The sequence below is a fragment of the Microtus ochrogaster genome, linkage group LG5, assembly GCF_000317375.1.
Source record: "Microtus ochrogaster isolate Prairie Vole_2 linkage group LG5, MicOch1.0, whole genome shotgun sequence".
NCBI lineage: Eukaryota > Metazoa > Chordata > Mammalia > Rodentia > Cricetidae > Microtus > Microtus ochrogaster.
The window spans coordinates 58,543,356-58,555,687 of record NC_022031.1 but is presented as its reverse complement, the minus strand read 5'-3'; the positions used below and the strand labels follow the sequence as shown (position 1 = coordinate 58,555,687).

The 12,332-nt window shown below is 45.1% G+C and overlaps 1 protein-coding gene across 1 annotated transcript in view; it reads left to right on the top strand.

Moving 5' to 3' along the window:
• Window positions 1-2,692: 2,692 nt before the first annotated feature.
• Ca8 (carbonic anhydrase 8) overlaps window positions 2,693-12,332 on the top strand; it is a 75,179-nt gene continuing 65,539 nt past the window's right edge. The window contains exons 1-2 of the mRNA XM_005362290.2: window positions 2,693-2,869; window positions 3,616-3,807. Coding sequence (XP_005362347.1) covers window positions 2,770-2,869; window positions 3,616-3,807 — 292 coding nt within the window. The 5' untranslated portion in view covers window positions 2,693-2,769. The remainder of the gene's footprint in view (window positions 2,870-3,615; window positions 3,808-12,332) is intronic.

The window sequence follows — 12,332 nt, the reverse complement described above, 5'->3', positions numbered from 1 at the left end:
AGAGACGAGGGTAGACAAGGATGAGAAGGATCTGTTAGGGGGATGCGAAAACACAGAAGCTCTGAGCAGCGATCCTGCTTTCTCTGCTCTCTGACCTCCAGTGGAGATTGTCTCTTTCAGAGATCTCTGTTTATATCAAAGGACAATTAGTTATACAGATCTTAGTTTTAAGAAATTGTTCTGATGATATGGTTTGACCTCCGTGCAAACACGGTGTGATCAAATAATGGCAATTTAAACTCTAATACGGTATTAGCTTAAGAGGGACCCCAAGTCCTTAGGAGACACTTCCGTTCATAATACGAAGCTTAGATATTTTTAGGTTCTGACATTGGGTTTGGTAGTCCTTGTTCTATTTTGTCTGTTCAAGAATTGTCCTGTATCTTTGATCTGCATTTAGATCTTCTGGTGGCAGAACTTTATAACATCTAGAACCAGGAATGCCATCTTTGGTGGTAACACAGCAGGGGACCCGTGGAGAGGTCTTAAAGTGTTGATAATTAGCAGTGTGTGAAGTACACAGTCTCAAAGCAATTAAGAACGGTAATTGAATATTTGGTTGCAGAGCAGAAGGGCTCATAGGTAGCGGGAGGTGCTGCTTGTTTGCGTGTAGGAGCTACATTATACAAAAGAGGTTGAAAATCCAGAAGAACAAATATGGGTCAAGCAAATGCTTGTCTCACAAGCAGCCACATTTTTGAATAGCATTGCCTTGTTGCTGTATGTGACTCTAGTAGCTGCAAACTTTAATATTAACAATGCAAACTTTCCGCCTATCTCTTGTAAACATGGCACACTCTTGACTTATGAAAACTCAGCTGTCAAGGAGAGCCAGCTCTCATTTGACTTGGTAAACACTTCCGTGTTCATGTACTTTAAATGCAGTTCGTGGTCACACAACGGGCCACAATGTCACATCTACACTCATTTGGGAGGCAAAGGGGACTATTCATGATGAGCTCAGGATGACCCAGGGATTTTATTTGTGAGTCCTTGTATAGACTTTGCATGAACTTCATAAGCTTTGACATTTGATGAATGTGAAAATATATACAAGAGACTCAAAACAAATCCAGTCTTGTGAGGAAGAGTTTGGGTAAAGTGAGAAAGAAATGCAAATTTCCTTCTAGAGGAACATCGGTAGAAACTGGCAGATGCTTTCGCCAGTGCTTATGGGAGAGTGGGCTGCTGTGGGCTTCCTTAAGAAGCCTGCCTGGGACTTATTGAGGTAGAAGATACAATACAGCTTAATATGTGGAGAGGTTGAGAGCACAGGCAGAATTTGGGGTCTGATTATTTCTGTCCTCTGGCTGGGGAAGCGGGTTGTACAGCCTTTGTGCTAAGGAAAAGAAACGACAAGCTTGAAATCCACAGGTTATGTCAGTGCTGAAGCTGGTCAGCACTTTTCACTTTCCGGAAAGTGGTCAATTAAGGCCAACTCTTGATTGCTTCTCCTTAGACTCCATCTGCTTTCTGAAGAAGTATGTAACAGATGGCAATGTATTTTTTTTTTTTTAAAGTTAAGGTTCCAACAGGCTGTGAAGGATAGGAACCCAGCACCTTAAAGTTCCCCAATGAATCACCTCCATCCTGTTTGAGGAACTGGCAAGCATATAGATGTTACGATCTAGGAACCACAGTCCATTAATCTGGTCACAGATTTTGGAGTGTGCACAGGGTATATAAAAGGTAAATTGTACTCCAGGTCTGAAGCCGAGCTTATTATGCAAATATATCTCCTAAGATGTGGAGAAAAGGAGCTTAGGGGTTACTGAACAGGGCGGGAACTCAGGACTGCAGCATTAGCCCAGGGTTGGGAAACACGTTTCAGAGGTGACGGCTTGACCTCTTTGGATCGGGGAAAGTTCCTGTTTGTTTCGTAATGTGTGCACTTCATTATTTGCACGATTTCACGAAGCGCTTGGAAGCTGTGTATGCCGTAAGGTGAGTCAGAAGCAGTACCCTAGACTTAGAAAGTGGACCAAACTCTCTATTTCAATGTCTTAGAAATACATTTAGTAAAAACCTTCCAAACTATACCTACTTCTTGATGCTAAATTTTCCTTTTATTTTATTTATTTATTTATTTATTTTCTGAAAATGTTTGTAGGAGTTTCTTGAGGGAAAACAATTCTATACTCATTTTCACTGTGCTCTAAGGACGAGTTAAAAAGTAAAACTAGCTCCCAGGACAGCTCCCCAGGCCCGTGTGGTACAGCGCAATCCCAGTGTTTGCAATCAGGAGTCCTGTGCAGTTCAAGGTCATCCTTTCTCCACCGGGAGGAGTTTGAGGCCAGACTGTTTTCCTTGAGATCCTGTCTCACAAAATCAAGTTCCAACAAAACTTACGGGGTAAATGATGGAGAATAAACCGTCTGCCCAATCTTGTTGAGTTCTCGGTCTTCAAACCCCCTCCCAAAGCAAGGCCACCCATCTGCTCTTTTTAGGGAACTGCCTGGAGCAAGGAAAGCGCCCCGGGCCAGGCTGGTCCTGGGGTCCCGCGGCTTCTGGAAGGGCTCCTAGGGCTTGGGTGCAGCAGGTTTCCTGGGGAGCAGCAGCCCCAGCTCCTCTTTCGCTGGCTGCTCTCTCCCCGTGTGTTCGTGCGTTGGGGGTGTAAGTCGGGGGCGGGTCCTCGGGCCAGACACGCCCCCACCGGCCTTAAAACGGGCGGGCCCGCGTCCGACTCGCCGCCGCTCGTGCTCGCGGGGACTGCCACGTTCCGCGCGGCCCCCAGCCCGCGTCGGTCGCACTCGGGTCTCACAGCTGCCCATGGCTGACCTGAGCTTCATCGAGGATGCAGTCGCCTTCCCCGAGAAGGAGGAAGACGAGGAGGAGGAAGAGGAGGGCGTGGAGTGGGGTTACGAGGAAGGTAGGCTCGCGACGGGGCTGCTGTTGCGACTCGGTCCCGCACCTTCCCCTCCCAGACTGCCCGACTGCGGTTCGCACCTGCTGTGCCCCGGCAGCCCAGACCCCAGCAGACCTGAAACCCAGTTGCTTTCTAGTCTTGGGGAGGTACAACCAAATGCGTCCTGAATTGCAAGCTGGGTCAGGGTTCTTGGTGACTTTAAAAGCAGTTTCCTAAATCTCTCCCTGAATCCCCAGGGCTCCTAATTGCCATTAATGCCCATGTTTACTGTTTGCATGGAAAAGAAAAGCGCAGTGGAGTCCACAAATATATGTATGGGACACTGTGTTTTTAAAACAAGTGTTCCTCCTTAGCATTACGGGGTTTCTGCTCGCTGTCTCTGTGCATATTGAGCGTTGCTGATATTTTCTAAGTATTGCACATAATTGAACTGATAAGCAGAGTAAATATCTGTGGTAATGTTTCTAATCACTTAAAGATGACTTAAGTTCCCTAAATCCCCAAATCAAGTCATCTGTGTGCACAGATATAAACACCGTGAAGGATTTTGTGTGTAGTATTCTATTTAACAACAGATCACTCACGTTATGAATGTAAAAACTCATACACATTTCTCTTATTTCATTTATATACAGATTATATACAGATGGTAGCCATAGCTATGATGTCATGGATTATGAGTTTTTATGTTATATTTTACTGTTGTAAAAAAAAAAGCCTATTGTCAATTTTTGTCATTTTCTCATCAGGTGTTGAGTGGGGCTTGGTGTTTCCCGATGCTAACGGGGAATACCAGTCTCCTATCAACTTAAACTCCAGAGAAGCCAGGTACGATCCCACGCTGCTGGATGTCCGCCTGTCTCCAAATTACGTGGTCTGCCGAGACTGTGAAGTCACCAACGACGGGCACACCATTCAAGTTATCCTGAAGTCAAAATCAGGTATTTGGGGAAGCATGTTTCTGTGCTCTTGTGAGCAAGTGGACAATCTCTGATTTAGCTTATAGGTTTCAAAGGGGGCACCAATGCCCTTTCTAGTTTCATAGTTCTTTACATTTCCTGGGAATTAGGAAATAACTGTGGAGGGCTAAGAGGGAGAAGTGATGACTCTCTCGGCTGGCCGGTCTCCCAGCGCTGTGCCTGGAGCCGCCTCTGTTGCTTGAGCAAACATGGACCGGGACTGTGAGGAGAACATGTTTACAGGCGTGCTTATTTGAGTTTTTCTGCTGTGCGTTTTGTTCTAAATTATCGATTAGCCAAAAATCATTTAGTCACAGTTCCTTGTTTTACTAGTTCGTGAAACCAAAGATCAGAATTTACTTTTTAATGTCACCCTTATTTAATATAAACTTTTCAAAGGGAGTTGCCCTTCTCTATTTATGACAGTTAATAGAGAATTTTAAGGACATCACTTGAAGGACAGTTAAGAGCATCCTCTGAACTCAACCAGATATTTAAATGGAAACCAAGCTCTTTGTTCTGTTTTTAACTCCCACCCCCTTCTTCTTGAACCTAGTCGAAATGAATCTGAAGTGTTTTGTTGAAAAATTAAATTTTCAGGGAAATTGGTTTTTCAGTTTGAATGTAGGAGAGACGAAAGCAGATTAGAAAAATAAGCTTTAACGTTGTGTTTTCCAAGGGAAGTAATGGCTGTTTTCCTCCTCGAAAGAATCAGAGTGTGGTGAATGTTGAAGTGCTTCACAGACGGGCTGTGCTCGCATTAATTTCAAATTTATAGACTGGGTATTTTAAACCATAGAACCTTCAGGTCTGTCATTAGACAAGGAAGGTGCAAATTCCTTTCTCTAACTCCAGTTTAAGAACTTTATTCGGAACCCGTGAGGGAGAGCATGTATCTTCGAAGCTCTTGTGAGTTTAATCAAGGTGGGAACAGCTCCTGAAGGACAGTTTGTCTATTGTAAGGAGTTACTATGATTTTTACTAAGTTCACACACTGAACATTGAGCCGAAATCAGAATGTTTCAGAGTTGTTTACCCTCTGGTCATTGTATATTTTACATTACTGTGTACCTTGTACGCTCCTCTGCCTGTTTCCTCCTCTGACCTCCACTCCAGAGTGATGGGCAGGAGCTGTCCATCTGTCATGATCCTGGCTTTGTCCTCCACTCCCTTGGGGACTTTTCTTCCCCACGTGTCCCGCCCTCTTTCTGTCACTGCTGTAATCTCTCCCTTACAATATTTGAACAAACCTACAAGTTAATCGGTGCTGTGGGTGGTGGTGCGCACCTTTAATCCCAGCACTCCAGAGACTGAGGAAGATTCATCTCTGTGAATCCAGGCTAGCCTAATCTATACAGTGAGCACTTACCAAAAAGAGACAAGTAACTGAAAAAAAAAAAAGGTCTTGATTAGTTTATTACTGTTTCCTGGGATATTCCAGCTTCTTTAAACGCTGAACACTATAATCCATTTAATGGAGTTTTTCTTCATCAAAATTGACTGCAGACATAATTTGAATAGTTGGCTATTTCTGCACATTCTCTACTTCTAGCTACAGCCTATCTCATCCCACCTACAATTTCTGTTTTTCTCTAGTAACAACCACTTTGAACCTTTAAGAATTACTATTTTGTTTTTTGAAATTATAATATAATTACATCATTTTTCCCTTCCTTTACCTAAACCGTCACATATACCTTTTCTGGCTTTCTTTCAAACTCATAACCATTTTAAAATTAATTGTTGTCATATACATGTATGTAAATGTACATACATATATATTCCTAAATATATAAATACAACCTGCTGGTTTTGTGTTACTTAGATGTTTCTTTTCAGGGCTGAACCTTTTAAAATAGTTTCTCTTTTATTCTTAATACCACCTTTATGTTATTTGTTCTGCTATTTAAGCATTCTGCAGGCTCCCTGCTATGGAAGGGGAGGCGGGTCTTATAAGCCTCTCCTGTCCTGGTTTCGCCCCATGTGCCTAAATTATAGCTATTAAAATTAAACTCAGAACATTATTGATATGATGTTGCACCTGCCGTTTCTATTTCCTTTATGGAATCTCCCCACCACCACCCTGAAGTCACTGTATTTTTGTTTACTTATTTTTAAAGTTACTTTACAGGAATCCACCTTTAACGCTGACAGATGACGGTGCTGTCTCAGGACATTAAAGCCACCAAGTCATCCTCTTCCCTTCCTTCTTGTCCTTTCTGCTGCCCTGGGAGCGGTCCCTCCCTGTCCGTCCGCGCGGACACTGAAAAGTCAACACACACACTTTCCATTTCTGCCCTCACACTTTTAGTTTCCAAAACACTGCTACTGATTTTCGAATTCCTTTCCTTTGAATTTCACCATTCAGTGTTTCATGAAAACGAGATCTTCCTTCGTTCTTTGCTGGAGCCTTCTTCCTGGATTCCTGCTTATTCTGGGCTCCTGCTATCAACTCAGCTCCATCCTTTCCTCTTGGAGGTTCCTGTCAAACACCTAGTGACCCCGCTCTCTGCTGCTCCTTAGGAATGGCCCTAAAATGCAGTCTAGAAGCTCAGTTCACGGTGGGAGAGGCTGTGGTCTGGTCACATGGTCAGTAATGGAAGCAGACATTGACCTGGAGGTTGGCTCAGCGTCCTCAGAACGTACCTGCTTGTTGCTCCTGCTCTTTTGAGGCACAGTGGGTGGGTAGGTGGGGAGAGCTGGCCCCAATGTGGATGTTTGCATTCTAACTGTTGTCAACAGGCAAGAGAGCACCACCATATGCTATGTCCCTATTCTCTGTCCATCTGCCAAGGACCATAAAGGCAGCTGTCTGATTATGGAGAGTGGGGTGCAGAGTGAACCGCTCTTTTCAGAGACCTTCATTTCCTGTTTGCACTCTCCTTCTCGGTGCCTCTACCCACATCCAGGCACACCCAATGCCCACCAGTTCCGAGTCTGCCCTGGTCTCTTTTTTCCTTTTGGCTGCTATGCTAAAATGTGATTTATAATAATAGGAGTTTCTTAGTTAGCATTTTTGTTTCTGTGAAGAGACACCACAATGATAGCAGCTCTTATAAAGGAAGACATTTAATTTGGGGTAGCTTACAGTTCAGAGGTTCAGGCCATTACCATCATGGTGGCCACATGGCAGCATGCGGCAGACATGGAGCTGGAGAGGTAGCTGAGAGTCCTTCATCTTGCACAGGCAAACAGGAAGCAGTTTGTCTCACTGGGTGTAGATTGAACAGAGAAGACCTCAGAGCTCACCCCTACAGTGACACACTTCCTCCAGCAAGGCCATACCTCTCACTAATGTCACTCCATTTGGGGGCCGCTTCCTTTCAAACCACTAAAGGGAGTTTCAGTCTTCCAGTTCTAGAATCTGGCAAGTCTCAGCTCAGGGTGTGCGCAGATGCGGCACCCAAGGGGAATGGGCTTCACTGCATAGCCTGCACCTCGTCGTGGTTTCCTCAGGCTGCAGAGGGTAAAGGGAGGACTCTTTCCATTCTCTGGGGCAGAATGCACTTGGATCTGGCTTCAGTAGGCCGTGTCCTGCTGCTGGTGTGCCTCCAGGGGGCGTCTCTGCTGTCGCCTCTGTTTTACTAGATCAGAATGTCGGGCCAGCCAGCAGCTCCCTTGGTTGCTTTGGCTTCTTTCTGTGCTTTTATATTCTCCCCTCAGCCATCCTGCCCTGGCACAGTCCCCTTTTGTGTCATGAGGCTTGAGGAGGGAAGGAAGCCCCTGGGGAGGGATGTATTCCCTGATAACAGTGCCATGTCTTTTACATTTCATCCATTTCTTTATTCATTTTTCTGGTTTTGTTTTGCTTTTGGGATAGGATCTCAGTAAGTTATCCAAGGCTGGCCTGAAAAATCACTGTGTTGGAGTGGGTTTTGAAGTCCCAGGAATCCTCCTGCCTCTGTCTCCTACATGCTAGGATTGTAGCCATGAGTGTCATATCCCACTCACATGCTTTTAAAAAACTTGTTGTTTGAATGGTTATTTTTGTTATTAGTGTGTGTGTGTGTGTGTGTGTGTGTGTGTGTGTGTGTGTGTGTGTATGGTGTGTGCATGTGTGTTTTGAGGGTTCATGCCTAGGGAGGTCAGAGGGCAATTTTATGGTCGTACATCTCCTTCCATGTTTACAGGGGCTCTTGGGATCGAATTTAGGTTATTAGGCTTTGCAGAATGTGCTTTTACCTGATGAATCATTTTGCTGTCCCACAAGTTATCATTTTAAGATAAAAAGCAATGTTCATAGGATAAGTGCCGTGGTCTTGTTTTAGGGACTAAGGCTGAGGTTTTATTACCGGCTGTTGCGATCTTAATTCCTCTGAGGATACCTGTGGCCATGAGCACTTTTTTCTTTTAACTTTTTTCATGTTTTTATTGTAAAAAAAAAAAACTCAACTCACAAAGAATTGCCCCAAATGATGACACCACTTTTGTAGTATAATTTCATTGTTTAACATGGTTGTCTTGCTGACACAGTTCCTGTATATGGTCACTGCCTCACAGTGAACTTGAGGCATTTCTTGAACTCAGCTCCTAGCCTCCCTACCATGCAGCTCTGCTGAGACTTTCTCAGGCTGAGGCCTCTGCTGACCTTCCCACATGCTCTCCCCAGTGGGAACTGTAAAAGCCTGTCAGATTCCAGCTCTGCTGGGCTTGAAGTGCGGTGTGTGGAAATGCTCTGGCTGGTCTCCGACAGTTATCTGAGGGTTGTTTTAGTTTTGACTGCCTTCTCCCTGCCAGTTCTTTATTTGTTCCTTAGCGTACTGGGCTGTCTAGCTTCCTCCTCGAGGCTCCTGTCACATAGACACTATAGTGGAGAGACTGTGTGCTGCTTTGTTTTGTGTTGTTTCCATCAACAGACTGGCCCTATGTTGCATATCCCATGGCGGGCTGGGACAGCCTCCTCTTGAACGATCCAGGGGAGGGAAGTCAGTCCTCCTGAGGAAGGCATGCTTCACGTGAGCCATTCCACAAGTCAGAAAGCTCTACAGCTTCCCCATTATGTTCAGCTCAGAGTTCGGGACCTACAGAGAACAAATGTACCAGGCTTTCACGGGTGTCCTTTGGAATGCCACTGTCATTCTGTGAGGCAGGTGGTATTTTTTCTTTCTGACGCTGTCATTGTTTTTTTTTTTTCCCTCTTTGGGGAGGGGCACCACCTAGCTCCCAAATAATTACACACATGGAGACTTTTCATTACTTATGAATGCCCAGCCGTAGGTGGGTTTGTTTCTAGCCAGCTTTTCTTAACCTAAATTATCCCATCTGCCTTTTGTCTCTGGGCTTTTATCTTTCTCTAGTCTATATGCATTTCTTCACCCCTTTCTCCGTGGCTTGCTGTGCAGCTGGGTGGCTGGACCCTGATGTCCTCCTCTCCTTTTCTCTCTCTTCCATTTCTTCTTCCCAGATTTTTCCTCCTGTTTATTCTCTCTGCCTGCCAGCCCTGCCTGTCCTTTCTCCTGCCTCGCTAGTGGCCGTTGAGCTCTTTGTTAGATCAACCAGGGTATTTTAGACAGGCAAAGTATCACAGCTTCACAGGGTTAAACAAAAGCAGCGTGAAAGAATACAACGCATCTTTGTGTCATTAAGCAAGTGTTCCACAGCATAAACAAATGTCACCCATCTTCAGCTAATCTTCCACAGCATAAACAAATGTCACCCGTCTTCAGCTAATCTTCCACAGCATGACACATGTGCTCCTTCATCTCCCGACAAGTCCTGTCTGTCACCTCAACACTTGCTGGTTGTTTACCACAGCAGTATAAACTCGAGACACTCTCAGCTAGGAGAACAAAAGACTGGAAATAGGTACTGGCTATCTGACCTACCTGTGGTGTGGGAAGGGGAGGGCCTTGGCGGAGCATGGCTGGTCTGCCGGAAGTCTGATGTGTCAGGAGAAGCGGGAGGCGCGGCTGTGCAGCAAACTCACTTGCTCTTTGGTTTCCTCTGGCTAACAGAATGCAGTTGGCAATGTTAGGTTTCTATCTCCTGTGCTTTGGGTGTAGTAAATGTCAGTCAGAGGCAGAGCTGTTTAAGGGAGATCGTTCAATATTGAAGGGAAATTATTAGAGAAGGGTTTGGGGAGAAAGCAGGATTTGAAGTCATCTAGGGTAAAAATGCTTATAAGTTGGTGCTATAGGGATAATCCAAGGATATAGAGAAAATGTGGAGATGCTAGGACAAGGCATGGTGACTCGTGTAGCATGCCTGCAAGATGTATTTGTGCTGTAGGGGTTAATGGGAATCACAAGACTGAGGGTGCGTAAGAACACAGCCTTGAGGGACCATGAACAGAGTTGAGAGACTCCTTCCGAGAGGAGCCTCAAGCATCTTGTTGACCTGGGAAAATTAACACAGTAAGTAGCACAGAATGAGTCGGGATGAAGGACAGAGAAGGATTTAGAGCTGACCCGAGACTGAGGCTATTTCGGTACCCAGCGGAAAAGTAGGGCTACCACAGGGCTGTATTGAAGTGTAGACTGCAGAACTCTAGTGGTTAGTGAGTGTGTGGAGTAGGGAGAGGAAGGAATGGATAGAGACGGGCAGGAGTGGAGACCCCGAGACTGGACCATGGCTCAGGTCCTGTCACCATCTGTCTCTGCATCGAATCTGGTGGAAAGCGGCAGATTTCCGCTGAGCCTGGAGTGTGGCCCGTCGTACTGGTGGGCGATGACTTGGCCAGGCCCCTTGCCTCATCGTCTCCTCGAGTTGAAGAAGTTCTCTAAAGCGGTCACATATATTACTTGCTTTCCCACCAGGACTGATGCATGGCACGAATCTTCTCATCTGATGTGTACAGACTAAAGGAAACTGAACACATTTAGAATGATATGAACAATAGCATAAATATTAAAATATAGTGACATTAGTTCTCATGTATTGCCAGTAGCTAGGTTCTCAGACCTCATTGCGCGTGCTAAACTCTTTCTACATTGTTCTTCTTGTTATATTTACTCATGATGAAGTTTATCTTATAAATTAGACACAGTACAAAATTAGCACTATATAATAATTATATAAAAGTTGTTAACACATATTAGGATAAAAATTATGGGGAGGAAATCTATTTGCTTGAATTTTTAAACTCAGTGTTTTCAGTTTTTGATTGAATGAAGGTAATAGAAGCCATAGGCAGTGACTACAGATCAGGATGAGTTTCTTTTGAGGACAGTCTGGTACCCAGGTGTGTGGCATTGCCCGAGCTCTGTCTGACTACAAAGGGTAAATACTGGTTTTATGAAATATATTCTTGCTATCAGCCCAGGCTGGACTCCAGTTCTCCATCCTCCTGCTTCTGCCTCTGAGTACTGGAATTACAGGTGCATGCCCCCCTGTGCTCAGTGTGGACATTTTTACTTGGTCATCAGTATAAGAGAAACTGCTAATCTCTCTGGCTCATCTGTGCTACCCACTGTAATGTCTTACAGCAATTTTAATTAGAAATGTTTACTTCTGGGTCTTTTATAGTTTTCAATCTAATTTTAGGCTAGATGGCCATTCCTAATCCTACCTGCCCAGTGTAGAGCCTCTGTCTACTAGCGACTTAACAGTTTTCTTAGAACATATGTAAACTACTTGGTTATCTTGAGCCTTTCCCAGGCTCTTCTTCCTGCATTGGCTGCAGTTTTCTATTAGAATATGGAAGAATATTAGCATATTCTTCAAGGTTCAGCTTGGCTGTCATTCCAGAAAGTCTTCAATGATTCTGTGTATGCTATCTGGTTCTCTCTTGCCCTAGTTAGGTATCTTTCTACTGTCCAAATGCTGTCTTCACTGTCTCTGATACTTCTTATTGGGAACACTGTTTAGGTACCTGGGAAGCCTGGCTTCACTGGAGATGTCTGTCTGCACTGGGTATGTCTGCCTGCTCTGGGTGCCTTGTAGGTGGAAATTTCCTGTCCCTACTGCCTGGTCCTAAATATCCACTCTGACACTTAATACTAATTACAGATTTTTGGCCAACAGCTCAGGCTTATTACTAACCAGCTCTTACATTGTAAGTTAACCCATATTCCTTATTTGTGCTGGAACATGTGCTTGGCATGTTCATCTCCTACTCCCTCTGCATCGGGCTGGCAACTCCTGACTCTGCCCTTCCTCATCCCATCATTCTCAGTTTGGCTTTCCTGACTAACTTTATTCTGTTCAGCTATTGGCTAGTCAACTTGTTTATTAAACCAATCATAGCAACATATATTCTCACAGTGTAAAGGAATAGTCCACAGCAGTGCCTGGCTGCACTGGGGGTGTCTGTCTGAACTGGGGTTGTCTGACTGTACTGGGGGATGCCTGGCTGCATTGGGGGTGTCTGGCTGCACTGGGGGTGTCTGACTGTACTGGGGGATGCCTGGCTGCACTGGGGGATGCCTGGCTGCACTGGGGATGTCTGGCTGCACTGGGGGTGTCTGGCTGCATTGGGGGTGTCTGACTTCACTGGGGGTGTCTGGCAGCACTGGGGATGCCTGGCTGCACTGGGGATGCCTGGCTGCACTGCACTGGAGATGCCTGGC